The following is a 27,859-nucleotide window of genomic DNA, read 5'->3' as shown; positions in this document are numbered from 1 at the left end:
TCCTGGAGCTCCGCGGCCGGAGAGGTTCGCGGCGTCCGCCCTCCGCGCTCACTCTCCCGCGGCCGGCGGGGGCCTGCTGCCAATGGCGACGCTGCTGCGCTCGGCCCTACGCCCTCTCCGCGCGCTCGGCGGCCGCCGAGGGCCAGCTGCAGGCAAGTGAGGAGGCGGGAGGGAAGCCTGGCGAGCCAGGCTCCTCTGACCACCGCCTTCGTCTTTCCCCGCAGATGTGTGGCTCCGAGGCGCGCGCCATGGCGCCGGCCTGCTCTACCCGGGCCACCTCCCCACCTCCCCGCTGCAGAAGGCGCTGCTGGCTGCCGGCTCGGCCGGAATGGCTCTCTATAACCCGTACCGGCACGGTAAGGCCGCCCGCGCCGGCGCTCCTGCAGGACAGCGGGAGGTCGGCACGCACCCTTGCGGGGGGGAGCCTGGCAGGTGCTGACCTCTCTCTGCCCGTCCCCTGGTGGTAACCGGAGAGGAAACTGGGTCCGGGTTCCCAAACCTGGCTGCATCCCATCATCACGCGCAAGGTTCACAACAATGCAGCTGCTTGGGTCCCACCCTGAGCTCCAGCCAAATCATCCCGAGCTCGGGGAGGGAAATAAACTACCAGAAGAGTCTGTCATCCAGCCACCTTGAGGACCTGCGGACTAGGGGCGCCTGGGTGCCTCAGTCCGTTAAGCGTCTGCCTTCGGCTTAGGTCATGATCCCGGGGTCCTGGAATCGAGCCCCACGTGGGGGTCCCTGCTCAGCTGGGAGTCTGCTTGTTTCTCTCCCTCTGCACCTACCCCCCCCCCCTCCTCTGTCTTGTTCATGAGAGGCAGAGACACAGGCAGAGGGAAGAGCAGGCTCCCTATGGGGAGCCCGATGCAGGACTCGATGCCGGGATCCCAAGATCACAACTTGAGCCAAAGGCAGACAGACCCTCAACCACTGAGCCACCCAGGTGCCCTCAAACCAAATCTTAAAAGAAAGAAAGAACCTGTGGAGTAAATAGATGATTTGCAGAGTTCGGTATAATATACACCAAATTATAACATCCCACTAAAAATTAAAGCTTATGAAGGCAGACACCCTGACTGCCCTGTTCTACTATATCATCAGTATTTTACAATGTGCCTGGCACATAGTAGATGCTCAATAAATGTTGGCTGGATGTATGACTAGAACATCTTAGGGTTCTAAGTCTGGAAAGTACTATTACTCCTACTAATAGAAATGTTAATACTGATTGCTCAGCTTACTGAGTGCTCACTGAGCACTTAATGCTGGTTGCTCACTGCACTAAATGTTTTATATGTGTAGTGTTCTTGATTTTTCACATTAACCCTGTAAGAATGGTGTTCTCCACATTTCATAAATTAGGAGCCTGAGGCTTGGAAATGTGAAGCATTTCTACAAGTTCACTTAGATGGTGATTGCAACTGAACCCAAACCTAACATTTTGATGCCAAAGCTTGTAATCAATGGAGGCATGATATTCTGTTGCAATAATGGGTGTAAAAGTGATTTATAAACTCTTTAGAGCACTGTGCTAATCAGAGCCACCTCAGCCTATTAGATTAATAACAATGATAATGCTATAGGTACATATATTGAATGCTTCCTGTGTGCCGGGTGATTTGCTAAATGTATAACATGAATCCTCATAACTAAGAGATAGATAGTATTGTAGCTTATCATGTAGGAGACAGGTCCAGTAACCTACCTGAGATCATATCCTTCATTTGTCCCCATTTCTTTCCTTTCAGACATGGTCGCAGTCCTAGGGGAGACCACAGGATACTATGCCCTGAAGTTCCTCAGGGACCAGATGAGGAAGGATCCAGAGGGTGCCGAGATCCTACAGTAGGTCCCAACTGTGCCTGGGGAATTGGAGACACTCTGAGGATCCTGATCCCTTTGGAGTTGCATTGTGTTTCTCTAGGGAACTCTTCTTGATGCCCTGGCCATGGAGGGTTGCACATGCTGGGCACTGCCCAACTCCATAGGTGCCATTCACATACATATTATGATGACCAGCAGGTAGTGCAATGTGGTGGCATCAGCCCAGTTCCCGCCACAGGGCCCTCTGCCTTCCCTAAGCTCCCGTAACAGGCTAGCTCTAACCCCCACCCCTGCAATGTTCTTTGTGAGTATACTGATCACACCTGAGGCTTGCTTCCTATATTATGCCACTGCAGGCAGGAACCATGACCTTAGCTATTGGTAGGCTCCTCAGTCCCTGCCACCGTCCTGGCCAGAAGCAGGTGCTAAAGTCGGATTTGTGGCCCTATTCTCTGCCCCTTCACCTCTCACACCTTTGCCCTAGCTGGACCTCTCACCTGCCTTTGCTTCTGCTCTCTCAGTACCTAAGTCCTGCCTTCTGCCTCGCAGAAAGCGGCCCCGGATCTCACTGTCCACCCTTGACCTGGACAAGCTCCGTAGTCTGCCTGAGGGCTCCCTTGGCCAAGAGTATCTCCGTTTCCTGGATGTGAATGTGAGTTTCCAGCTTCTGCACATGTGGCAATCACTAGGAAAGGCAGAGAAGGGCATGGGAGTGACGTCCTGAGGAAAGAGGAGTCCTGTGTGGCCACTGTGGGCAGGTGTGCTTTTTGTCTCCTATGCCAAGGCTTTGTCGTGTTCTATGAGATGGGCAAATGGGCCAGGAACTCTGAGTGATAATACTGGCCAGTATTTAAAAGTCACTTATTAGATGTCAGATGCCAGGCTCATACCTGATCTTGCCAAACCCTCCCAACAGGAGAGTTCATCCTTGACCCATCCTGTCAAGTAGGTCCTATTATTATCCTCTCTAATAGATGAAGAAATCAAGGCTCAGAGCACTTAAGCAACTTGATGATTTCATATAGCCAGTATGAATGGAGGCAGTATTCATATTCAGATCATGCCTTTTTTTTTTTAAGATTTTATTATTAAGTCTGTCTATACCCAATGTGGGACTTGAACTCATAACCCCAAGATCAAAAGTTGCATGCTCCACCAACTGAACCAGCCAGGCGCTCCTTGATCATGCTCTTAACTGTTGTATCATGTCCCCCTGTTCTAGAGATAGGGCTTCCCCCAGGGTATGACAAGTTGTGGCACTCTCTGCCCCATGCAGGGAGGACAGGACCTTGTAGGGAGAGTCCCAACTGCTGTGGAACTCATTCATTTGTTCAAGATCTGCTGTGTGCCATCCATTACCCCAGGTGCTGGGGATATAATGGTGAACTAGACAGTGTACAAAGTCCTGCTCTTGTGGGTGCTAATATTCTGGTTTGGGGAAGAAAATGAGTAGGTTAAGAAGAAGAAGAAATTTCATATAAAAATTCAGGTCAAATATTTATTGACTATCTGGAATGTACAACACTGTTCTCAGTAATTGAGATACAGTGAATGAAACCAGCAAAGAGCCTGCCTTTGTGGAGTTTCCATTCTAGCTGGCGGTGCTGTAAGAACAACATCATTAGAGAGGACAAGGAGGTGGGGTTGGAGGTGGCCACTTCTGACAGGGAGGTCACAGGAGGCCTTCTGAAGAGACCTGGATGAGGAGGAGCCAGCCCTGAGGAAAGATAGGAGGAGCAGAGGCATTGGCAAGTGCAAGGTCCAATGTGTTTAAGAAAAGGAAAACTGGGGCATCTGTGCAGCTCAGTGTTGAACACCTACCTTTGGCTCAGGTTGTGATCCTGGGGTCCTGGGATCAAGTCCCACATCGGGCTTCCCACAGGGAGCCTGCTTCTCCTTCTGCTTATGTCTCTGCCTCTTTCTCTGTGTCTTTCATGAATGAATGAATGAATGAATGAATGAATAAATAAATAAATAAATAAAATAAAATTTTATTTTAATAAAATAAAAAAAAATAATAAATAAATAAATAAATAAATAAATAAATAAATAAATAAAATAAAAAAAAGAAAGTAAAATTTGCTGAAGTGGCCATCTAGGAATTGAGTAGAGGAGAGGCACCCAGCAGGTGGGAGAACTGGCCCAGACCCTTCCAGCCACAGGAAGAAGTCTGCATTTTACAACAGGAGCAATAGGAAAACATTAAGGGTTTCTTTTCTTTTTTTTTTTTTTTACATTAAGGGTTTCAAGTAGGATAGTAACATGAGGGGCAGCCTGGGTGGCTCAGCGGTTTAGCGCTGCCTTCAGTCCAGGGTGTGATCCTGGAGACCCGGGTGGAGTCCTGTGTCAGGCTCCCTGCATGACACCTGCTTCTCCCTTTGTCTGTGTCTCTGCCTCTCTCTCTCTCTCTCTCTCTCTCTCGAATAAATAAAGTCTTTAAAAAAAAAAAAAAAGGATAGTAACATGACCTGATCAATAAAAAGACCTTAGGATCTGGGTCACCTTCCTTGTCCCAACCACTGCATCCTAGTGTATACACATCCCATCAAAGCACCTCTGTCAAGTGGTGCTCTAGCAGGTTGCTCTAGAACTAGGCTTCTCAGCCTCACCACAATTGACTTTTGTGGCCAAATGATTTTTTTTTTCTTTTTATTTGAGAGAGCACAAGTTGAGGGGAAAGGGAGAGGGAGAAGCAGACTCCCTGCTGAACAGGGAGCCCAATGTGGGGCTTGATCCCAGTACCCTGAGATTATGACCTGAGCTGAAGGCAGATACTTGACCAACTGAGCCATTCAGGTGCCCCAGGAACAGATAACTCTTTTTTTGTAGGAGCTACCCCGTGCTTTCCAGGATGTTTAGCAGGATCCTTGGCCTGTATACATAGATGCCAGTTAGCACCCCCGCTAAGTTATGACAGCCATAAATCTCTGCAGATATTGCAAATATCCCGTGGTGGACAGCTGAGAAACTACTGCTCTAGAAGGTTATTGTCCCTGAGATGATAATCTGCTCCACATACTCTCCTGACACTTGTTCCTGCCCCATTTTCTACCATCTCATATTTCACCAGGAAGCAATTTACTTCATCAGTGGGAAACCCACCAGGGTGGCCTTCCCCAAATGCCACTCAGGGAGGGATCACCTTAAAGTCCCCAGTGCCTTTCATCTTGTTGCTGTGGAGAGGATGGGACTGCCAGGGCCTCCCTGGGCACCCTGCCCAGTCTCAGCCCTAGTTGTGATAATAGCCCTAGAGATTGTGACACTTTAGAGCACTGAAACCAACAGCCCACAGAATGTGAAGGAACACCTTTGTTCCAGAAGAGATTTAGATCAAAGTTCAAGGTGAGGCTACCCTCCCTGAGGCTGTCATTGGTAAGGGGCATGGTCATCTCATGGCATCGAGATTATGGGCATTGGCTCTGGAGTTAAGAGTAGCCTGTACTAGGGATGCCTGGGTGGCTCAGCAATTGAGCACCTGCCTTTGGCCCAGGGTGTGATCCTGGAGTCCTGGGATCAAGTCCCACATTGGGCTCCCTGCATGGAGCCTGCTTCTCTCTCTGCCTATGTCTCTGCCTCTCTCTCTGTCTCTCATGAATAAATAAATAAAATCTTAAAAAAAAAAAAAAAAAGTAGCCTGAATTAGAATCCTACCTCTCTTCCCAGCTTTATGGCCCTGGGCAAATCATTTGACCTCTCTGAGCCTCATATTCCTTATCTGAGGTAAGGGGACCTAATGTTTATCTTCCAGGGCAGTGACATGGCTTATGGATATTAATGCTACTGGCTTTGAAATCTAGTAGACTTTGTTTCAAGTCCTGATTCAGCTACTTGATTAGCTGATATTGGGCAAGTTACATAACTTCTCTGAACCTCATTTTTCTTACCATTACCTGAGGCTCATAGAGCACTATGATGATACATGTAAAGAAATTCACACAGTGCTGGCTCATAGTACGTACTGAATAAATATAATTGCTATCACTGTGATCACCCTCTGCTTTATACGGCTTGTAGAACTCCTAGGAAGAAGTTAGGAACCGGGCCCCTGTGAGATCCCAGACACAGACTAAGGCACTGAGCCAGCAGCCCCAAAGCAATGAAGACATCAAATCCTTTGGCCTCTGGATAGGCTGAGCCCCTGCTCTGGGAACAGGAACACTAGGCTGCTCCCATTCTTCATGAGTACTACTGAGGACTCAGGCAAGGTGAATCAGAGGGAGTCGGTTCTCACCTCTGCCTGGGGCCAGGAAAGCACCAGGAGCTGGCCTTTTAGTCAGGTATTCATGAGACGTGAATTCATCCAGGCCCTGGAGATACAACAGTGAGCAAAGCAGCCAGCAGCCATGTGCAGCTGAGAGGTCACTACAGCACCAATCACAGAAAGAGAACACAAGCCAGGTGACTTCCAATCTGCTGCTAGCCACTCCAGCAAAAGCAAAAAGAAACAAGTGGAATTTTAATAGCATATTGTATTTAACCCAATGTTCCCAAAATATTATCATTTCAACAGGTAGTATTTCTAAATTACTGAAATTTCACATTGTTTTCTTCTCACCAAGTCTTTGAAACCAAGTGTGTATTTTATACCTATAATACTTCTAAGTTGGAACTGTCACATTTCAAGGCTTGGTAGCCACACGCAGTGCATGGCTGCCATACTGGAAAGTTCAGGTCTAGAAGAGAGGCACGTGGTACTACACATCACAATACAAGGTATAGGATGCTACAAGAGGTTGTAGTGTGGACCTGATCAGTCAACAGCCTCCCTGCAGGGGGGACACTTAGGTGAATCATAAAGGACAGGTAGAAATTGCACATGTGAAGCTGTGGCTGGTGGGGGAGAGCACCCTAGGCAGAGAGCAGCTCATGTGAAGGATGGGGGCTGGGGTGCCTGGTGGGCTCAGTCAGTGGAACACATGACTCTTGATCTTGAGGTTATGAGTTCTAGCCCCACGCTAGGTATAGAGATTGCTTTTTTTTTTTTTAAGATTATTTATTTATTTATTCATGAGGGTCACACACAGAGAGGCAGAGACATAGGCAGAGAGAGAAGCAGGCTCCATGTAGAGAGCCCAATGAAGGACTTGATACCTGAACCCCGGGATCATGCCCTGAGCCAAAGGCAGACGCTCAACCGTTGAACCACCCAGGCGTCCCGAGATTACTTAAAAAACAAAAAAATTAGGGGCATCTGTGTGGCACAGTCAGTTAAGCATCCAACTCTTGTTTTTGGCTCAGGTTGTGATCTCAGGGTCATGAGATTGAGCCCCAAGTTGGGTTCTACACTCAGCAGAGTCTGCTTGGGACTCTCCCTCTGCCCCTCCCCTGCATGTGCACGAGAGAGAGAGAGAGAGAGAGAGAGAGAGAGAGAGAGAGAACGCACAGTGGGAGGGGGAGAGGGAGAAGGAGAAGCAGGTTTCCCCATGAGCAGGGAGCCCAACACAGGGCTCAATCCCAGAACTCTGACATCATGCCCTGAGCGGAAGGCACAGTTAACCAACTGAGCCACCCAGGCACACCCCCCACCGCCAAATTAAATCTTTAAAAAAGAAAGTATTGGGCCTTGGAAGCTTCATTTTTTTCTTTTTCTCCCCATTTTATTTCTAATTGTGGTTAAAAAAAACATAAGGTGGGACACCTGGGTGGCTCAGCAGTTGAAAGTCTGCCTTTAGCTCAGGGCATGATCCCAGTGTCCCGGGATCAAGTCCTGCATCAGGCTCCCTGCATGGAGCCTCCTTATCCCTCTACCTGTGTCTCTCTCTCAGTGTGTGTCTATCATAAATAAATAAATAAAATCTTAAAAAAAAAAAAGGTAAAATAACATAAGAATTGCCCTCTCGGGGGTGTCTGGGTGGCCCAGTTGAAAGTGTGTGACTCTTAATCTCAGGGTTGTGAGTTCTAGCCCTATGTTGGGGGTAGAGTTTACTTTAAAAAAAAAAAAAGAATTATCATCTTAACCATTTCTTTCTTTTCTTTTCTTCTTTCTTTCTTTCTTTCTTTCTTTTTTTTTTTTTAAGATTTTATTGATTTATTCATGAGAGACACAGAGAGTCAAAGACACAGGCAGAGGGAGAAGCAGGCTCTATGCATGGAGCCCGATATGGGACTTGATCCCAGGACTCCAGGATCACACCCTGAGCCAAAGGCAGACGCTCAACCACTGAGCCACCCAGGTGTCCCTCATCTTAACCATTTCTAAGTGGACAATTCAGTGGTGTTAAATATATCCACACTGTTGTGAAACCAACCTCCAGAGCTTTTCCACCTTTTAAAACAAACTCTTACCCCTTTTTTTTTTTAATTTTTATTTATTTATGATAGTCACAGAGAGAGAGAGAGAGAGAGAGGCAGAGACATAGGCAGAGGGAGAAGCAGGCTCCGTGCACCGGGAGCCCGACGTGGGATTCGATCCCGAGTCTCCAGGATCACGCCCTGGGCCAAAGGCAGGCGCTACACCGCTGCGCCACCCAGGGTTCCCAAACTTTTACCCCTTAAACAATTATCACTTCCCCAACCACCAGGAGCTTCTTTGCCATAAATTCCAACAGGCTTTGACACTGTGAGTTGGGGTAGGCCATAGGGGTGTCAGTGCCTCTATTCCCTGCCTGAGGACTTCCCTGTGGGCAGGAGTAGACAGAAACAGTCCCCAGAGATTTTTGGTGGTTATGAGTCTGGTGGGAGTGGTTGACAATCAAAGAGATGCTGGCCAGTTTGGCCTTGGGAACAGTTGGGAAGAGATCTAGGGGAGGCTCATGGTTGTTAGAGGGTCTCCCCAGATACCCGAGCACCCACCCGATTCGTGGACGACGAAGAGCTAGCATATGTGATTCAGCGGTACCGGGAGGTTCACGACATACTCCACACCTTGCTGGGGATGCCCACCAACCTCCTCGGTGAGTGCTAGCCCCAGCTGCCTTGAGAGTGGGGCTGGGTGGGATGGGGCAGCTCAGTGCCTCATTTTCTGCTTTCTGAACATCTTGGTAGCATCTGTGCCACACATCCCCTCTCCATCCCACTACCTCTGTGTTTCCTAAGCTGATGTAGCAGCACCCAAACACCAGGGCTGCAGGCTCTGAAACCGGCCACAACTCCCTGAGGCCTGCAGGAACCGCCCTGGACTTGATAGCCTCAAATTTGGAGTCCTCTATATTCAGACCCCAAGCTTCCTTCCCAGCTCTTACCTCCTTGTGCTCTTTTTCATGCCCTCCCCTTCATCCCAAGCCAGGTGCTTCACATTCCCGCATGGGCCAGGACTGGCCACAGCTAACCTCGATAGAGATCAAGGAGGCACAGATGCTTTGTTCTGCTCTGCCAGGAGCACCATGGCTCTCCTCCTGGGCCCTTCTCACCTCCCACCCTATTCTTGCCCCCCCAGGGGAGATCACTGTGAAGTGGTTTGAGGCTGTCCAGACCCACCTGCCCATGTGCATCCTGGGTGCTCTCTTTGGACCAATCCGGCTCAGTGCCCAGTAAGTTCTCTAGTGGCAAGGGGTTGAGGGAAGGCTCAGAGGAGCCAGGCTCCAGGAAATGGGACAAGCATGCAGCCTTCCTGAGTAGCCCCAGTGGTTCTCCAGAAAGCCAGGGTAGAAATAATGGAGCAGAAGGGTGAAACTGGCCCGGCGCAGTGTCCCCAGGGCAGTGAATGAAGCCTGGGTGTTTCATAGGACTCTAGGGTCTCTTGGGGCAGGCCTCAGTGTTGGGAGTTCCCCCATGGAATTGAGGGGGTTGGGTGGCACCCCAGTGTTAGTTTCTGGAGTTAGGTAGCCTTTGATTACGATTTGGGCTTTAGCGTATTCAAACTGTGTGGCTCTGGGCACAAAATCTTAACCTCCCTGAGTTTCAGTTTCCTCATCTGCCAATGGGAATAGTAACTCCTTTCTTTTTAAGGGTAGTGAGGACTAACTGGGAAAATGCACACCAGTTTCTGGGTGCAGAGCGTGCCTGGCCCTGGGACCTTATATCTTCTTTATCTTCTGCTGTCTTGCAGGAGTCTGCAAGTGCTGATTTCAGAGCTGATCCCGTGGGCAGTTCAGAATGGGCACAGAGCGCCATGTGTCCTCAACCTGTACTACGAGCGGCGCTGGGAGCAGCCCCTGAGAGCTCTCCGGGAGGAGCTGGGCATCACAGATGCCCCCACGTGCATGTCAGGGGCCTGGCCTAGGCCCTGAGCCACTGCCCACCCCACCACCCCCACTTCCCCTGGGGCAAAGGACTCTCTCACCATTACCTTTGTTCCTTTTCTTTCAGCACTGACCCTTGGACATCATTTGTCATAATTTGTCATAACCACTGCCAAGTGGCTTTGAGGACCCCCTGGGAGGGAGCAGACAGTGCAGTGGGGCTCCCAGGAGAGCCAGGAGCCACCCAAAGCCAACCAGATGTGAGCGAGAATCAGTAATCCAGCCTGGTGTTGGGGTATCTCAGGCCCACTACCCCTGTTCTGGACCCCTCCCTGCCAACCAGGGTTTTCTGGGTGCTAGTCCGGGTGTCCTTCAGGAGTAAGGGCTATACCAGTTCCAAAGACCTGAGAAGAGGCAAGTGAGTCTCTACTGTCTGAATAAAGTCTGCCATCAGCCCAAGTGTCAGCTTCTCCTGCCTTTGCCCAGGGCTGTCCGTGGCTCTGGCAGCCTTGGGCCTCTGAGCACGAAGGGCAGACATCCCCTCCAGCCTAAGCTTTAGCTGCTTATCCTCTTTCCTATGGTCTGAAGTCAGACACACTGGGATTCAAGTTCCTAATTCCTCCGTTGTTTTTCAGCAGAGGGACTTAGGGCAAGTTTGTCCCCCTCTCTCAGCCTATTTCATCATGGGTAAAAAGGGAACAGAACCCACACCCACTTCCTAGGGTTACTGTGAGCATTTCATGAGGTGATGTTCAGAAGAAGGGCTTCAGAGAAAGGGCCTCAGGGACAGAAAGAAATTATCTCTATTGTGTTCACAGGTGAAAAGGCAGCAGTGAGGCAGCTGGTTCATTTTGGAGTCTCACCCAGGCATTTTCTTTGGGTCGGGGCCAAGGAGTGGGGACAGGTAGGGTTAAAGTATCATTGCAAGAGTGGCTGGCCCTGTCTTGGGATTTAAAACCAGAAACACTTTGAAGATGGCAGAGCCTTGGGGCACCTGGGTGGCTCAGTTGGTTAAGTGTCTGCCTTTGGCTCAGGTCACATTCTCAGGGTCCTGTGATTGAGTCCCGCATCTGGCTCCTTGCTCAGTGGAGTTTGTTTCTCTCTCTTCCTTTCCCTCCACAATCTCAAATAAATAAAATCTTTAAAAAAAAAAAAAAAATTAGGGCAGCCCCGGTGGCACAGTGGTTTAGCGCCGCCTGCAGCCCAGGGTGTGATCCTGGAGACCCTGGATCGAGTCCCAGGTCGGGCTCTCTGCATGGAGCCTGCTTCTCCCTCTGCCTGTTTCTCTGCCTCTCTCTCTCTCTGTCTCTATGAATAAATAAATAAAATCTTTAAAAAAAATTAAATATGGCAGAGCATTTAGTTTTGAGAGGCCAGCTCCTCATTATGTGGGTAGGACAACTAAGGGCCAGAGATGGGCAAGGAATTGCCTGAAGTAACCAGAACACAGGCCACAAGACTTTATGGTTGTGTTTCCTATGCCTCAGTTTCTCTATCGATAATAAGGGCTATAGTTTATAGCTGTACTATGTGCCTAAGCCATTGAGATGCATTATTGCATTGATGCCTCCAACAACCCAAAGAAAGATGTATTATTACTTGTATTTTACTAACAAGGCAATGGGAGCAGAGCTGGGACTCGAACCAGGGGATGTCTGAAACCTGCCCCACTGCCACACCAGTGCCTCTGCCTTCCTTGTGCCAACGACATCCCAGTCCAGGGCCCTCAGGGATGGAGGTGGGAGGCTGGAGGCCTACCTCAGAACCAGGGCCTTGGGAAGGAAAGGAAGCCTTGTCCTGAGCTCTTTGAATTTCTGCAGAAAGAGGAGGGGGTTGGGGTGAGCTTTCCAGACCTAATTCATCTTTGCAGTATGGACCACCTTTCCAGATCTGTCAGATTTCCACAGCTTTCCAGAGTCCAGGAACCCCTACCCCCATGTCCCCCATGTCAGTAAAAGTCAACAGTGCCAAGTTTGAGGGGAAAAGGTCTCTGACCAGTTAGAGAGTTCACCTGCCTCAGCCACTTTGTGCCTGAATAATCCTGAGCCTTTACAGCATTGGAGAGATGGGCATTGGGGATCATGATTAGCTGGGAATGGAGTCTGGTCTCCAGCCCTTGGGGTGGCATTTTTGCCACCAAGTCATGATTGGAAAAAAAGTTATACTGGCAATAGCTACCACTTCCTTAGTTCTTAACACAGCCCATAAGGCTTTGCCAACTTCTACCTAGAAACTTCCATTCTTCATCTCAATAAACTATGTTGTCCTTCTTCATGTCTTTAGGAATAGCATTCTGTCCCCAGGTCGTCACGTGGTCAACTACTTGTCACTCACATTTGTGCTCAAATGTGAAGGCATCTCCTTGGAGAGGCCTTCCCTGGCCACCCACTTGAAGAAGTGCCCTCCCCCTTGCTGCACCATGTCACCTTATTTTCTTTCTGGAATTTATCACTCTGAAATTAAATTATTTGTTCATTTATTTATGAGGTCTGTGTCAGCCCCAGAAGAGCAAGTACCTCTTCTTTTCCCTCACTCATGGGAACGGTGCTTGGCACATAGTAGAGGCTTGCTGCTCCATTAGTTGAAAGAACGAATGCTAAGGCCGAAGCAGAGAACCCCACGACAACCTCACTTCATGAGGGTATCAAGATTGGGGAGCATCCTCAAGTCACATAGCTGGGCTGTGGTGGAGCTTGTTCTGTGATGCACGGGTCTTGAATCCTCTCCTGATAGCTCAGAGAAAGCTCCCTTCCCTAGGCCTGATAAAAGCCATATGTAGGGATCCCTGGGTGGCACAGCGGTTTGGCGCCTGCCTTTGGCCCAGGGCGCGATCCTGGAGACCCGGGATCGAATCCCACATCGGGCTCCCGGTGCATGGAGCCTGCTTCTCCCTCTGCCTGTGTCTCTGTGCCTCTCTCTCTCTCTCTGTGACTATCATAAATAAATAAAAATTAAAAAAAAAAAAAAAAGCCATATGTAGCTGGCTTCAGAGCAACATTTGGAGTTACAGGGTCTGAGGACAGAGAGACCTGGACCTGCCACTGACCAGCACTCTACCCTTGCAGTACTGTCACCCCTTTGAGCCTCTGGGAAGGCTGTAAAATGGGGAGAGTACCTACCTATCCTACAGCAGGGACGTTATGCACGTGTAGTGGTTTTGCACAAAGTAAGCATTAGAAGGAGAAGCTGTTAAAAAAAAAAAAAAAAAAGGAAGTAGAAGCTGTCATTTGCCAGGAAGGCCCTTTGAGGCCTCTGAAGTCACCATGTACACAATGAAGCCAGAGGTATTTATTTTGCACACACCCAGAGTGAGAGGACTTTTATAATTTTTTTTTTTTTTTTTTTTTATTTATTCATGATAGGCACACAGTGAGAGAGAGAGAGGCAGAGACACAGGCAGAGGGAGAAGCAGGCTCCATGCACCGGGAGCCTGACGTGGGATTCGATCCCGGGTCTCCAGGATCGCGCCCTGGGCCAAAGGCAGGCGCCAAACCGCTGCGCCACCCAGGGATCCCGAGAGGACTTTTATAGTTCAGAGGTCCTAATGCCAATGTAACCAAGTATCTATGGGATAAGTGTCCACTGCGTGCCAGGGGCCAAACCACTTCAGTCCCCTGGGGATCTTTAGTGCCTTCAAGTGAGTCCAAATGTTGGTCTCTTATCTGGCAAGTCTGGAGGTTTAAGAACTGATGTTAATTCCCTAATGCAAGGCAGATAGGGGTCATGTCAGTGGAAAGGAACCCAGTATGAGGTCAGCCTAAGCTCAGCCTGTCCCACAAATGATAGTACCCAGCTCCTGCCCTTAGGAACCCCCAGGGGCTCCTCCTGCCCCCAGGATAAATTCCTCAGCTTATCACACAAAGGCCTTTCCCATCCCATTTCCCACCACATGGCCCTCCCCTGTCCATGAATCCTGATGCACAGGCCCACTAGTCTCCAGTTATTTCACAAATACCTCTGAGTGTTGGCCAAACACTGGGGATTCCACAGTGATAAGAGACAGCTATATCCCTGCCCTCTTGGAGTTGAACAGTTACAGGAGCTGAGGGCCTTTGATATGCCCACCCTGTGCTGAGAGCTTGACCCACATCATCTCGTTGAGTCTGTACCAAGCTCTAGGAGGCAGGGACCATGATGACTGTATTCCCATTCTATAATAAGGACATGGGAAGGGGCGCCTGGCTGGCTCAGTCTGTAGGGCATGGGACTCTTGATCCTGGGGTTGAGTTTGAACCCCACATTTGGTTTAGGGATTGCTTTAAAATAAAATCTTAAAAAAAAAAAAAAATGAGGACACCAAGGCCATAAGAAGTGATTTGCCCAGTGCCTCAGGTGGGGCTAGGAGTATAACCCAGATGTCCTTGACTGAAAAGCAAAGAAGCCAAGTCATAATAATGTATAGTGCATATCCACTACACATATGGAGAGCACTTGGGGGGCAAACCATTTAATGATCTAATCTCCACTAGTCTCTCTGTGTCCAACTAGACTGAAAGCAACTTAAGGACAATCTTGTTACTGCTATGTCCCCTCCCATCTCCCCCTCAGGCCAGGCCCAGGGTCTAGGTGGAGTGCCACCCTGGCTTCATGGTTGTGACCAGGCTGGGCTGAGGAGAGCTGCGGAGCTGGCCACAAGCACCATCTTTTTTTTTTTTTTTACCATCTTCTAAACTCTCCTTTGTCCACATTACATATAACCTCAGCAGATGATGTGGAAATGATCATGTTTATATTGATGGATCCTGGTGTGGATCAAGTCAGAGCCTCCAATTCACTCTCCCTGTCATTCATTCAACACACATTTATCAAGATAAGCCCTGTGGACATAATCAGGAAGAATCTTCATGTCTAGATTTTGCATGTACTTTGTGGTCAGTGACCTTATAAACTACAATAATAAATATGTCAAATGCTAACTCAATCTTATAGTATGTTCTCATTTTTATATATAAGAAAAAGTGGAGACTTTGAACTTCCAGCTGAGAAGGTGATCCATATGTGTTGGATGCCAATGCCCATGCCCATCACTTCTGCCCCACACTGCCTCCTGAATATAATAGCCATGGGGGAGGTAGAGCTTTAACTTACCTAGGTTCCCCAAAAGGATGCACTTTATACTCTGCCAAGTACTTCTCAGATGAAAATTTCATTTTTAATCCCAAGGACTAGACCCTGAAAACTGCCCCGCCCCTCCCCTTTAAGGACTTCCCACTGGACTAAGGAATTAGGGGATGTATTTAAGGATAAGTGGTGGGGCTCCTGGGTGGTTCAGTCAGTTGTGCCTCTTGATTTCCACTCAGGTCATGATCTCAGGTTTGTGAGATGGAACTCCACCTTAGGGTCCACACTGAGCACAGAGTGTCTGCTGGCCCCTCTCCCTTTGTTCCTCCCCCGCTCACATTCTCTCAAATAAATAAATAAAATCTAAAAAAAAAAAAAAAAAAAAAGATAAGTGGCAATTGTGGATGTCCAACGTGTTTAATTATCAAGGAACCAAGTTTTCAGAGGCCCAGAGCCACACAAGGCTGGGGAGCTGGCCAATGGCCAAGGACGTGGCAGGTAGCAAGACAAATACAGTCGTAGGCTTAGAAGTTAGTTGATTTGCTGCAAGGTCAGAGCGATCAGAGGCCAGTTAGGTACAGATCCTCAGCTCCATGCCCTTTGTACCACTAGGTGTGCCACAGTGCTTACAAGATACCAGGGATGAGAAAGGAAGGATTCCTGGGCAGGAACCTGACGTCACGTTTACTGCCGTCCCAGATGCACAGGTGCCAGCCTCAAGTCTGCAAATTTTCTGAACCATGTGAAGGTACTGGAGGCTGTAAAATATCCCCATGAAAGTGAGGGAGGAGCTATCAAAATTCGACTCTGGTGGGACTCGAACCCACAACCTTTGAATCACCACACCCCGATCGGCTAGAAGTCCAATGCGCTATCCATTGCGCCACAGAGCCAGCTACTTGAAACTCCCAGTTCACCTCTGTGTCTACACCACCCTTTTAGCGTTCTTCTAGGTGTAGCGTTAGCCTTTTTGGAGCTCTGCCCATCTCTGCTCGCGTTCTCCGGATTCTCCGCCCACGCTGCGGGCGGGGGTGCTCCCCACCACGTGCGAAAGCCATGGGATTGCCGGCTCTGGGCCCAACCCCAGCCCGCGGCTCTCCTTCCCACCCCGGGGTCTCCGCGGTGGGCGGGGCTGCGCGGCGCGGACTACAACTCCCAGCGTGCCGCGCGGGGCGCCGCCCGAGGCCCTCGCGCGCGCAGGGCGGGCTGGGCCGGCAGGCGTCGGGCGCGTTGGGGCTGCGCGGTGCCGAGGTCTCTGCGGCTCTTCCGCCGCGGGGAAGGCGCGAGAGGCGGTGCTGTGGCCTCGCGCAGCCGGTTTGGGTTGCAGAAGGCGGGCGGGGGAGGAGCGCCGCGGGCGGGCGGGGCCGGGCTGCGGGCGGGGCTGGCCGGGCGGCCGGGCCATGCAGGGCGCGGAGCCGGCGAAGCTCTGCTGAGACCTGGGTCTGCGCGCCCAGGGGCGGCTGATGCCCCCCGCGCTCCCCTCTACGCTGCCGCAGCCAGGCCGCATCTGGACTGGGCGCCGCGCGGCGGGGCCAACACCGGGTGAGCATAGGCCAGGCCAGTGGGTCCCGGGCAGGGAATGTGCCCGGCTGAGTCCTGGGGAGGTGGTGGGGCGGGCCGGGGTGAGGGGCGCGCCCTGCTGCTCTAAGTCCTGGCCGGGCGCTCTGCTGCCCTGGCTGCTCGGAAGCGAAGGCGGTTCGCAGTGACCTGGGACGGGGGCCCGAGGGCTGTCGGCATCCCCTTCCCTTCTCGTCCCATCCCCCAGCCTTCCGGGACGGGTTCCTGTTCTCTGTCCTGGCCGGCTCTGGGAGCCCAGAGGTCTGAGGACCTTAGAGATCTCGGCATTGGATATGGGAGCGCTGATTTTGTCTCCCTCCTTGTTTTTGCTTTTCATGTGGAGAAGGGAGGAGATGGTCTGTAAGAGCTCCCTGTGGTCCAGACCATGTCTCCATCCTGGCTTGGAGACTGTCAGGCTCCCTTATAGCCATGACCTTCGCCTCCTCCCCAGGAATAGAGCCCTGAAAGAAAACTGAGTCCCATCTGCTGCCTCTTGAGCAAGTACCTACAACGCCAGGAGTAGAGACTAAGAGTCCTTCCTAATCTCCGTCTAGTCAAGCCATTCCCCTTCCCCTATAGGCCAGTCCCCACAGAGTCATCTCAATGGCTTGCCAACTGTATTTGTTCGGGGTGACTTCAGGGCCCTCCTGCTCCCTTAATCACCTTTCCCCTCAAGGCGGTCACCTCTCAGGCACCTCCAAGCTCTAACCTGTTTGCTCTGTCGCCCTCTGTGGGCCAGCAGAGACATGGCACTATCCGGGTTTGTGGGCTGGGACTGAGCCAGGCCCCTTACCAGGAAGCTGCCCTTTTGGGTGTTGTGGCTTGGCCTGGTCATCCAGAGAACCTCCTTGGGTCTTTGGATGAGGAGTCAAACCAGAGACACTTAAGTTAATATCCCCCTCCAAGCCATATTGCTTAGAGATCCTGGATATCAGGAAAGTGGACCGTCCTGTTTGGGCTGGAAGGGCTTCCGAGAGCAATTCTCACTATACCCCTAACACAGAGGGGGAGACTAAAGCCTAAAGTAGGAAAGGAATTTACCCAAGGTGATGGGGGTAGTTAGAGGAGGAGATGGGACTAAGGGGCTAGAACCCGGCCTCTGCCTCTTAGCCATGGAACTCCTCATCTCAAGTTCCTCCCCTCTAGCCTTTCCCTTCAAAACAGCCCTGGAAAGGGACCCCATCCTCAGCTACCTACTCAGCATGGCTAAGCCTCACTATGGGTTGACCCCTGGGATCATAGTGGCTGCCTGGGCTAGGAGGTAAGGGACATAGACATTTGGCTCCACTGACTATACTGTGCCCACAGACCACAATGCTGCTCGGGGCGTCTCTGGTGGGGGTGCTGCTGTTCTCCAAACTGGTGCTGAAACTGCCTTGGACCCAGGTGGGGTTCTCCCTGCTGTTTCTCTACCTGGGGTCTGGAGGCTGGCGTTTTGTCCGCATCTTCGTCAAGACCATAAGGCGTGATATCTTGTGAGTATCTGGTCTAGCCCATCCTAGGGTCTCCTACTTCCCAAAATCTCTCCAGACCAAAGTTCTGTGAGCAGAGGGTCCCCTGGTCCCCAGAGGAGCAGCCTCTGCTCTACCCCCTTCCCCTGGCAGTGGTACCTGGTATCTCCACCTCCAAGGTGAAAGTGTTGTCCTAGGGGATCTCCCTAACTTGGTGCTGTTGAGCTTAGGGCAGATTTAGGGGCCCAGAATGTACACTGAACACCAGGTGTGTGAAGAAGACATCTGCAAAGGGTCTTGAGGCCATGCTATGGCTTGTAAGAGAATGAAGAGGAACCCTGTGGGAAGGACCCTGTCCATAAGTCTGAAAGGGCACAGAGTTCAGAGCAGGGCCCTGAATCAGATATCTGGGGAACCTACTCCCCAAAGAAAGTCAGGTATGGTTCACAGGCTCTTCTGTACCAGAAACACCTGCTGCTACCTACCCTGAGCCAGGCGTCAGGCTGACTCTGGAGCTCAGGAGGAACAAGGCAGACCTAGTCTTGGGCCCAGCTTAGACTGGTCAGGGAGATAAGAAGGAGATACAGTAAATCCCTAAACTAACAAAACTGTGCGGGCAGAGCCCCTGGCAGTCTTGCTTACAGGTGGTGTCCCATGGCTCAGCACAGTGACCCACACTCAAAACAGGCAGCTCAGCACTTGTCATCTGAATTGATTGTAAAAGGAGGTTCTGAGTGGCCACTGCAGGAAGGGTGGTAGCAGAAAGCTGTGGGAGTATGGGGCAGGGAGAGATGGCTTCAGGCCAGGACCTTGGGGAATCAGAGAAGGCCTCCTGGAGGACAAAAAGCTGTATTCAAGAGGCGCCTCCAGGTGATGGGAGCAGGGTATTCCAACCAGAGGGCACAACATCTGAATAGGCATAGAACTCAGGGAGCTAGAAACTTTCAAAGGTCAGATGGGGCAGGGGCAGGGCAGGAGAGGGAGATATTGCCAAATAGCTCTGCATTTAGTGAAGCTCTGGGCCCAGGACTAAGTGAGGCCCCAGGGACCAGGTGGTAAACAGATGGAGCCCTACCCTCAATAGGTTCACAGGGAGGGAGATTGAACAAATCTCAAACTTATCCCTTATTTACTGTGGTAGGGGTCCGAAGAGGTGCAGTACAGGGCTGTGGGGGATCTCAAATGAGTTGAGACTTTTGGCTTGGGCCTGAGAGTCATGAAAGCTCTGACAGAGCAGCAGACTCAAAGCAGAGCTTCTTGAGTCCTGGGCGTTGAACCCTGATGCCAGACAGGACCAGGGACCTAATCTCAGCTTGTGAACTCCGGGTGAGCTGTGGTCCTGCAGAGCCTCCTTTCCTCCCGTGTACTGAGGAGGGAGTTATCGCCCGAGTCCCTGGAGTTACTGTGCAGCATCAGTGGGTCGGTGCCTGGCATGGTGCCTGGCGCCCAGGTGCTGGGAAAGGGGAGTGTTACAAGTGATCAGGCTCGGGAGTCTCAGGCCTGTGGGATGGCAACCTGGACCAGGGTATTGGGACCACCCACTCCCAACCCCAGCAGTCACAGCTCCCTTTCTTGTTTCCATGTAGTGGCGGCATGGTACTCCTGAAGGTCAAGGCAAAGGTCCGGCGGTACCTGCGGGAGCAGCGGACAGTGCCTATTTTGTTTGCTTCTATGGTACAGCGCCACCCAGACAAGACAGCCTTGATCTTTGAGGGCACAGACACCCACTGGACCTTCCGCCAGCTGGATGATTACTCAAGCAGCGTGGCCAACTTTCTGCAGGCTCGGGGCCTGGCCTCGGGTGATGTAGCTGCCCTCTTCATGGAGAACCGCAATGAGTTTGTGGGCCTGTGGCTGGGCATGGCCAAGCTGGGCGTGGAGGCGGCCCTCATCAACACTAACCTCCGACGGGACGCCCTGTGCCACTGCTTGACCACCTCCCAGGCCCGGGTCCTCATCTTTGGCAGTGAGATGGCCCCAGGTGAGTCCCAGGGCTGTGGGGTCAAGCAAGAGGTCCCACAGGGTCTTGCACAGACCACAGCCCCTCTCCAGGCCTGGGGGAAACTGTGTGTGGCTCAGGGGTTAAGCCTGGTATCAGATGGCCTGGGCTCTGTTGCTTGTAAGCTGGAGATCCTGACTAAGACTAGAAATGTCTGTGACTCAGTTTCCTCACTGTAGTACCTACCACATATTGTTTTCAAGATGATACTTCACCAGAAGTACTAACAGTGCCTGATGCTAGGTGAGCCCACAGATGCAGTGGTAGCGATTCTTGTGACTAATTAGGCCTCATTTGCTTCATCTATAGAATGAGAACAAGAATGTATCCTCTGGGCAGCCCGGGTGGCTTAGCGGTTTAGCGCCACCTTCAGCCGAGGGTATGATCCCAGAGACCCAGGCTCCAGACGTCGGGCTCTCCCTGCATGGAGCCTGCTTCTCCCTCTACCTGTGTCTCTGCCTCTCTCTCTCTCTGTATCTCTCATGAATAAATAATCTTTAAAAAAAATGTATCCTCTGCTCTCCTGCAGAGCTTATGTTTTATTAGCTGCCACATTGAGCACTGACTGAGTACAGAGCTTGGTGCCTTACAAAAGCAGCCCTAATCTTCATAAAGCCAGGTGAGGTAGGGATGTCCATCTTGGCTTTACAGATGAGGAGACTGACATTCAGAGTGGTGTGAGGAGCTCACTTAAGGTCACACCAGGGATCCCTGGGTGGCGCAGCGGTTTGGCGCCTGCCTTTGGCCCAGGGCGCGATCCTGGAGACCCGGGATCGAATCCCACGTCGGGCTCCCGGTGCATGGAGCCTGCTTCTCTCTCTGCCTGTGTCTCTGCCTCTCTCTCTCTCTCTCTCTGTGTGACTATCATAAATAAATTAAAAAAAAAAAAAAAAAAAAAGGTCACACCAAAGCAGGATTTCATCCTGGGATGATGGCCAGGGAAGGTTACTGACATATGGAGAAGGGAAGAGGAAGGATCCCCAAGGGAGAGGGGAGAGGGTTGGACAGATCCAGAGGGAGGCTGAAGTAGAGCTGAGGGGTCTAGGACTGGCCTATGCCCAGCATAGGTGAGCATCCAGACAGCTATAGTGCATGGGGGGACCTGAAGAAGCTGGGGGCTGCTGACCTCTGGTACTCCACACCTTCCTTCTAACGGTCCCCCACAGATGTGCATGGTACAGTGTGGAAGGGCGCAGACCTTGGCATGTGAGAGAGCCAGCTTGGAGTCCCAGCTCCAGCACATTCTAGCTGTGAGCAGGCCTTCCCATTCTTGGAGCCTGTCTCTGTTGGTACCTACCTCCTGGGCTGTGTGAGCAGGAGAGCGCATGCAAGGAATCTGCCGTGTACTTAGCCAGCAACTAGGGAGCTGAGGTGCTTCAGTCATCTTCTTCCCTACACACAGCTGGTCTCCCCTTGACAACACGCCAGCTCTGACACAAGCAGAGGTCCTGGGGACATGAGGTTCCTGGTCTGTCTGCTAATTGGCCCTGTCTCCCCTGCAGCCATCTTTGAAATCCAAGCCAGCCTGGACCCCTCGCTCAGCCTCTTCTGCTCTGGCCCCTGGGAGCCCAGCACCCTGCCCGCCAGCACGGAGCACCTGGACCCCCTCCTGGAAGATGCCCCCAAGCACCTGCCCAGTCGTCCTGACAAGGGCTTCACAGGTGGGCCTCCCACCCCACAGAGGGGTTCTCAGATGGGCCCAGGACAGAACACTGGCCCCAGAGCCAGAGGCCTGGGTTCTTCTGCAGACTTGGTATGTGACCTGGAGTGAGTCCTGTCACCTCCCTTTTTCCAACTGGGAAGATGAGTATAGTGACCATGGGGTCACTCTGAAGGCTGATGTATAGCTGATGTATATGAAGATGCAAGACATGGTGCCAGCAACTCAGGAGTCCAGAAAACCTGATTCTTTAGCTTGGTGAACCAGCCTTCATTGCCATCCATCATGTACAGGGTCACATGGATCCTAGGAAACCACTGGGTCTGAATTTCAGCTGGGGTTGGGCCAGGGGCTAGACCCTCTAAATATTAACTCCGCACCTATTCGGTACCAGCCCCTGTCAGCCTGCGATCCTCTCTCTGCACTAGGCTGCCCTGCCTCCCCATCCCTTCCTCCAGGCAGCCTTCCAACCCTGTAGCCTCTCCTCCGCTCCACTCTGCTCTGGGGAGCCCCCAGTTTGCTACACCACCCAGAGGCTCAGAGCTGGCACTGAGTTCATGCCTCAGCCCACTGCTTCCCTTGTGACCCTGAGCACCTGAGCTGTCCTCTCTCTGAACCGCGGTTCCCACAGTCATAACAATGAGGGTGGTAACGGAACCGATTTTATGGAGTGGCTTTGAGGATTGAAAATGAGACAGTGGAAAGCTCGGGTGTGACAGGAAATGCTCAGGGACCAGTCTTTGTTGGCATCGTGGTCATTTTATCTCTGTCATATGTGAATTTTGTCTCCCGGGTACTTTTTTTTTTTTTAAGATTTTATTTGGCAAAGAGTGAGAGAGCATAAGTAGGGGAAGCAGCAGGTAGAGGGAGAGGGAGAAACAGGCTTCCCACTGAGTGGGGAGCCCAATGTGGGGCTCAATCCCAGGACCCTGAGATCATGACCTGAGCTGAAGGCACAGTTAATCTACTGAGCTACCTAGGCGCCCCTCCTGGGTGCTTTTGTAAGCTACCTGAGGGCGGGGTCTCTGGCTGGGTCAGCCTGGTGTCTTCATGGTACCCAGCCAAGGGCTGGCATAAGCAGGTATCCAGAGGGCATGAGATGGTTGATGCATGACATGCAGTTTTACATGATGTTCCTGCCCTAGGACCTAGGGTCCCCCTCCAGCCTGGTGGGCCCAAGTCTCTATAGAAACTAACGTGACAGGGCAGCCCGGGTGGCTCAGCAGTTTAGCGCCACCTTCAGCCCAGGGTATGATCCTGGAGACCCAGGCTCCAGACGACGGGCTCTCCCTGCATGGAGCCTGCTTCTCTCTCTGCCTGTGTCTCTGCCTCTCTCTCTCTCTGTGTTCTCATGAATAAATAAATAAAATATTAAAAAAAAGAAAGAAAAGAAAGAAACTAACGTGACAGTCCCTGATCTAGGATCAGGGTGGGGTAAAGAAATGATCTGTAGTGGAGAAGCTCTCTGTGCACCCTACTCCCTGCAGCCAGTGTCTTCCCAGCCCTGTGCTGTCTTTTCTCACAGCCACTTATGTGTCTGTTTTCTCTAGATAAGCTCTTCTACATCTACACATCGGGTACCACAGGGCTGCCCAAAGCTGCCATCGTGGTACATAGCAGGTAAGGGGCAAGTGCCGGGGGTTGGGGGGTAGTGGGTGCTGGGGATGGGTGGCAGGGCCTGGGAGGCCCTCCTCCTGCCTCCCCAGAGGCCTGCAAAGCACTCTCTCTGTGCCCTCCCAGGTATTACCGCATGGCTGCCCTGGTGTACTATGGATTCCGGATGCGGCCCGATGACATTGTCTATGACTGCCTGCCCCTCTACCACTCAGCAGGTAACACTGGGCCCATTTTCTCAGCCTCTGGTGCCCCTGGGCCTCAGGAACCCCACCCCTCTTGGCAGGCAGCATCTTGTGGGTAGAAACACATGAATTTTGGAGTCAAATGTGGGTTCAAACTCAGATGTGGCCATTGACTGGACCTCTGAACCAAGATGGCCACACCAGCCTCACAATGTGTGCAGCTGTGTCCCACAGGGCACCCAGGCTAATCTGACCAGCCAGTTCATTTCCACAGGTATGCACAGCCTTGCTGCTTAGGAACAGAAACACAGAGATGGAATAATTATAGTTCCTGCCCTCAAGGTGCTTAGAGTCAGGTGTGGGTTTAGGGCAGGGTGAAGGATGGAAACTCACCTGACTAATATAAGAGATGGCATGGTGAGTATGAAGACAGGTAGGGAGTAGGAGCTCAGCTCAAGAGAAGAGCCCAGTGATGGTCAGGAAGGCTTTCTGGAGGAGATGCTCCCAAGTCAGGCAGATGTGAGGTGCAGAAGCCAGGAGTGCTAGCTTGGTCCCCCTCTAGCTGAATGGCAGCATTACAGGTACAGGAGCAAGAGCTTGGGGCCAGCTCTAGGGCCCCCAGGGACAGTCTGAGGAGCATACACTCGATCCCACACTGGGGAGGCAGCAGGGAACTATGGGAGGTGTCTGATGAGGGGAGAGGTGTGATTAGTTAGTGTTGGAGGAACAGGACAGGAAGGAGGGACTGAGGAAGGGCCTTTGAGGAGGTGGGCTGGGCAAGAGGAAGCTCTGGAAGGAGGGATCTCCCGGCTCCCTGACCTTCACGGCCCAGCCCTCCACCTTTAGGGAACATCGTGGGAATAGGGCAGTGCCTGCTCCATGGCATGACAGTGGTGATCCGGAAGAAGTTCTCAGCCTCCCGGTTCTGGGACGACTGTATCAAGTACAACTGCACAGTAAGTGAGAAGGGCAGAGGATGAGCCGCCCAACCCCTCGGGACCTGCCAGTCCCACAGGGGGACATCTGTCTGGCAGCTGAAGCCCGTCACTCATTTGGGAGCAACATTCCTGTTGTTCTGATGGGGAGACTGAGGTCCGCGGGATTGGGAGGGCAGGAGGGAGCAGCCGAGGGCCACCCTCACACCAAGTCCACCCCCAGATTGTGCAGTACATCGGCGAGCTGTGCCGCTACCTCCTGAACCAGCCGCCCCGGGAGGCGGAACACCAGCATCGGGTGCGCATGGCACTTGGCAACGGCCTCCGCCAGTCCATCTGGACCGACTTTTCTAGCCGTTTCCACATCCCCCAAGTGGCTGAGTTCTACGGGGCCACTGAATGTAACTGCAGTGTGGGCAACTTCGACAGCCAGGTGGGCAGCGGGGCTGTGGAGGGTGGGCAGGTCCGGCTAGGAGTGTGGACACTGGAGACCCTGCTGTCTGGTTGGGGCAGGGCAGTTGTGGGAGTGTGGGCACCAGGCTCCCCACCATTGTCCAGCCTCAGGCCGGTGGCGGGAGAGCCCAGGCCCAAGTCTTGGCCTTTGCAGGTGGGGGCCTGTGGCTTCAACAGCCGCATCCTGTCCTTTGTGTACCCCATCCGGCTGGTACGAGTCAACGAGGACACCATGGAACTGATCCGGGGGCCCAATGGTGTCTGCCTTCCCTGCCAGCCAGGTCTGTCCCAGGGTTGGAAGTGGAGTCAGAGCAGGAGAGTTTGGCCTGGGAGGAGATGGGACTGAGCTGAGTGGGGAGCCCTTTTCTGACCATTGGCCGTCACTTGGCTCTTCTTTTAGGGCCACAAGTCATTTATTTCTTCGTCCATTCGTCCTTCCATTCCTCATCCCCTCTGTCAGTCCATTGAGTCACTGTTGTGTGAAGGACCCTGGGATTGATCCTAGCTCAGTTCCTTAGCTCTGTGCCTGAGTCCCCTCATCTGCAAGTGAGGCTGATGGCAACACTGCATCCTGGGGTTGCTCCGGGGATCATGCATGCTGAAGAACGTACGGCTCTTTGAGCAGAGCCAAGGGACCAATGAGTGCTGGCTTTAGTCAGGCTGACTACACAGAGCTTGGCCACCTTTTCGTATTGTTCATCTCTCCATCTGCTCTCCAGACATTACTGAGTGCCTTTGTGCCCATCAGACCCACCAGGAGAAGCTCCCTGCCCTCAGGGCTTCTGCACAGAGCCCATAGCATTTCTGTGGGAAGCACTGTGACCAAAAGTCAGATCAAGATTCAGGGTGAATTTGGGGTGGGGAACTGGTAGAGGAGGCCACCAGGGTAAAGGTGCCCCTCTTTCTCTGCTCCCAGGTGAGCCAGGCCAGCTAGTGGGCCGCATCATCCAGCAGGACCCCCTGCGGCGCTTTGATGGCTATCTGAACCAGGGTGCCAGCAATAAGAAGATCGCCAAGGACGTTTTCCAAAAGGGGGACCAGGCCTACCTCACTGGTGGGTGGGCACTAGCCCCTTTGAGGTGGGCAGGGTGGAGAGAAATGAAGGGGCCCTCTCCCACCTTTAGAGAATACTGCCCAGACTGCCCCAGTTCCAGCCCTCCTTGTCAAGAGATCCTGGGATCCCACATGGTCAACTGGCCCAAGCCCTGCTCATATGCACCGCCCCCCCCAGGTGATGTGCTGGTGATGGATGAGCTGGGCTACCTGTACTTCCGAGACCGCACAGGAGACACCTTCCGCTGGAAAGGGGAGAATGTATCCACCACAGAGGTGGAGGGCACACTCAGCCGCCTGCTGGACATGACCGATGTGGCAGTGTATGGTGTCGAGGTGCCAGGTATCTATGGGGCACTGGGAGGTGCCAGGTGTGTATGGGAGGCACTGCCAGGGGTCACTGCCACCTCACTTCCATGCTGCCACCCCCAGGAACTGAGGGCCGGGCTGGAATGGCTGCTGTGGCCAACTCTGCTGGCAGCTGTGACCTGGAGCACTTTGCACAGCTCTTAGAGAAGGAGCTTCCCCTGTACGCCCGCCCCATCTTCCTGCGCTTCCTTCCTGAGCTGCACAAAACAGGTATGTTTCCAGGGCTCCAGGGTGGCTCAGTCAGTTAAGTGTCTGCCTTTGGCTCAGGTCATGATCCCGGGGTCCTGGGATTGAGCCTCCCGCGTCGGGCTCCCTGCTCAGCGGGGAGCCTGCTTCTCTCTCTCCTTCTACCCATATCCTCCCCCCACACACACACTCATGCTCACACTCTCTCTCAAATAAATAAATGAAATCTTTAAAACAAAACAAAACAAACAGGTGTGTCCCCTCCCTTGCTCCAGCTCATGGGTTCCAGGCCTGTGCCCCTTCTTGGTTCCTTTGGAGAGATCCTGGGGGGCTGTCCCTTGCCCTTCTCCCACAGCATTGCTGCGTCATTGGTAAACACACCTCTCTGTATACAAGCAAGTGGGTCGAGCCGTCAGAGACAGAAGGTTCAAATATCCATTAGTGGTACGAATGTTTACTGAGTAACTATTGTGTGCCTGCCAGGCTCCATGCTAGGCCTTTTAGGGATAGAAGTGACAAGTTCTGATGGGACCTTTGCCATCTTGGAGTTTCTCTGTAGCAGTAGGAGAGGCAGCACAGGACAAGGCATTCCAAGGGCAAAGAACAGAATACAAACTGAACTGACAGAAAAGCAAAGGGGGCATGGGGTGCCTGGGAGGCTCCCCTGAGGAGGTGATCTTTGAGATGAGACCTGAATGAAAGGGTAGGCTTTACAGGGGAGGCATTCCGGGCTGGTCCCTAAGCCAGAAGGCTACTTGGGCACAAGGGGAAGGAAAGGAGGCCCCCAAAGCTGGAGCCAAGCTGTGGGCAGCAGTGTCAGGTGGGGCAGAGAGGCCAAGTGGGGAAGACTCTGGGCTGGGGAGGGCCTGGACTATGTCAGGCCTAACTGCTGACTAACTGCTCAGCCTTGGGCCATCTCCCTTGTACTGGTCATGTTAGCCCCTGTCAGGTGATAGGCTCCTGGGAGCCCCTGAAGCGGGTCTAATGGGGACACTGGTGCCAGGCTCATGATTGAGGCTGGGAGCTCCTGAGGTTTGGGTGACAGCTGACTTCTCTGTGTAGGAGAGGCAGGGAAGCCAGCATGTTTCAGAGGCTTTGCTCCAGAACAAACGTCCCTTAAGGCAGCCTTTTTTTTTTCCCCCTTGCTTGTGGGTCAGCAATTGGGGTTAAGTTCAGCTGAGCGGTTCTTCTGTTGATGGATCAACTGCCATCACTTGTGACTCAGCTAGGGCTGGAAGGGCTAGAGTGTCCTTACTTGCTTGTCTGGCTCCCCACTGGTTGCTTCTGCAGCACTGTCCCGCAGAGCTGTCTGCAATGATGACGATGTCCTATGTGCATGCTGACCAACACTGCAGCCTCTAGCCCCACGTAACCACTGAGCATTTGAACTGG

General features: G+C 52.3%; 2 protein-coding genes, 2 long non-coding RNA genes and 1 other non-coding gene across 6 annotated transcripts in view; 2 read left to right on the top strand and 3 right to left on the bottom strand.

Annotated features, from left to right (window-relative positions):
* The first annotated feature begins 17 nt into the window (after nucleotides 1-17).
* On the top strand, nucleotides 18-11,290 carry COQ4 (coenzyme Q4). Its single transcript, XM_025475318.3, has 7 exons — nucleotides 18-152; nucleotides 225-356; nucleotides 1,749-1,845; nucleotides 2,374-2,476; nucleotides 8,588-8,717; nucleotides 9,200-9,293; nucleotides 9,812-11,290. The coding sequence occupies exons 1-7, from the start codon at nucleotides 83-85 to the stop codon at nucleotides 9,990-9,992; spliced, it is 807 nt and encodes a 268-aa protein (XP_025331103.1). The 5' UTR covers nucleotides 18-82; the 3' UTR covers nucleotides 9,993-11,290.
* Nucleotides 11,291-15,403: 4,113 nt separating this feature from the next.
* LOC125755776 (uncharacterized) lies at nucleotides 15,404-16,169 on the bottom strand. The gene is made up of 2 exons (XR_007413085.1): nucleotides 15,923-16,169; nucleotides 15,404-15,763 (listed from the first exon to the last, which is right to left on the bottom strand). It is a non-coding gene; the product is annotated as an uncharacterized LOC125755776 (long non-coding RNA).
* On the bottom strand, nucleotides 15,808-15,898 carry TRNAR-UCU (transfer RNA arginine (anticodon UCU)). The gene is given in 2 exon segments: nucleotides 15,808-15,843; nucleotides 15,862-15,898. It is a non-coding gene; the product is annotated as a tRNA-Arg (tRNA).
* Nucleotides 16,170-16,368: 199 nt separating the features above from the next.
* SLC27A4 (solute carrier family 27 member 4) overlaps nucleotides 16,369-27,859 on the top strand; it is a 13,515-nt gene continuing 2,024 nt past the window's right edge. The window contains exons 1-13 of one of the 2 annotated variants that reach the window (XM_049114412.1): nucleotides 16,369-16,547; nucleotides 16,909-17,059; nucleotides 17,871-18,037; nucleotides 19,600-19,994; nucleotides 21,515-21,673; nucleotides 23,223-23,292; nucleotides 23,413-23,504; nucleotides 24,318-24,427; nucleotides 24,630-24,839; nucleotides 25,014-25,140; nucleotides 25,776-25,913; nucleotides 26,091-26,255; nucleotides 26,345-26,491. In XM_049114412.1, the coding sequence (XP_048970369.1) occupies nucleotides 17,877-18,037; nucleotides 19,600-19,994; nucleotides 21,515-21,673; nucleotides 23,223-23,292; nucleotides 23,413-23,504; nucleotides 24,318-24,427; nucleotides 24,630-24,839; nucleotides 25,014-25,140; nucleotides 25,776-25,913; nucleotides 26,091-26,255; nucleotides 26,345-26,491 (1,774 nt within the window). In that variant the 5' untranslated portion in view covers nucleotides 16,369-16,547; nucleotides 16,909-17,059; nucleotides 17,871-17,876. The remainder of the gene's footprint in view (nucleotides 16,548-16,908; nucleotides 17,060-17,870; nucleotides 18,038-19,599; nucleotides 19,995-21,514; nucleotides 21,674-23,222; nucleotides 23,293-23,412; nucleotides 23,505-24,317; nucleotides 24,428-24,629; nucleotides 24,840-25,013; nucleotides 25,141-25,775; nucleotides 25,914-26,090; nucleotides 26,256-26,344; nucleotides 26,492-27,859) is intronic. The other variant, XM_025475323.3, reaches the window with a different exon arrangement.
* The window catches only part of LOC125755775 (uncharacterized), a 16,374-nt gene continuing 9,036 nt past the window's right edge, over nucleotides 20,522-27,859 (bottom strand). The window contains exon 2 of the long non-coding RNA XR_007413084.1: nucleotides 20,522-20,873. This is a non-coding gene — a long non-coding RNA (uncharacterized LOC125755775). The remainder of the gene's footprint in view (nucleotides 20,874-27,859) is intronic.

This window comes from Canis lupus, chromosome 9 (genome assembly GCF_003254725.2).
Source record: "Canis lupus dingo isolate Sandy chromosome 9, ASM325472v2, whole genome shotgun sequence".
NCBI classification, from domain to species: Eukaryota; Metazoa; Chordata; class Mammalia; order Carnivora; family Canidae; genus Canis; species Canis lupus.
Note: the sequence above shows the minus strand (reverse complement) of the source record. Positions and strands in the feature narration are given on the sequence as shown.

Bases quoted from the DNA above. Each gene is read 5' to 3' on its own strand.
- COQ4 (XM_025475318.3), top strand. From the start codon at position 83: ATGGCGACGCTGCTGCGCTCGGCCCTACGCCCTCTCCGCGCGCTCGGC. The intron at 2,477-8,587 runs GTGAGTTTCCAG...CATGGTTGTTAG, and splicing joins TCCGTTTCCTGGATGTGAAT to AGGGTCTCCCCAGATACCCG. The intron at 9,294-9,811 runs GTAAGTTCTCTA...GCTGTCTTGCAG, and splicing joins CCAATCCGGCTCAGTGCCCA to GAGTCTGCAAGTGCTGATTT.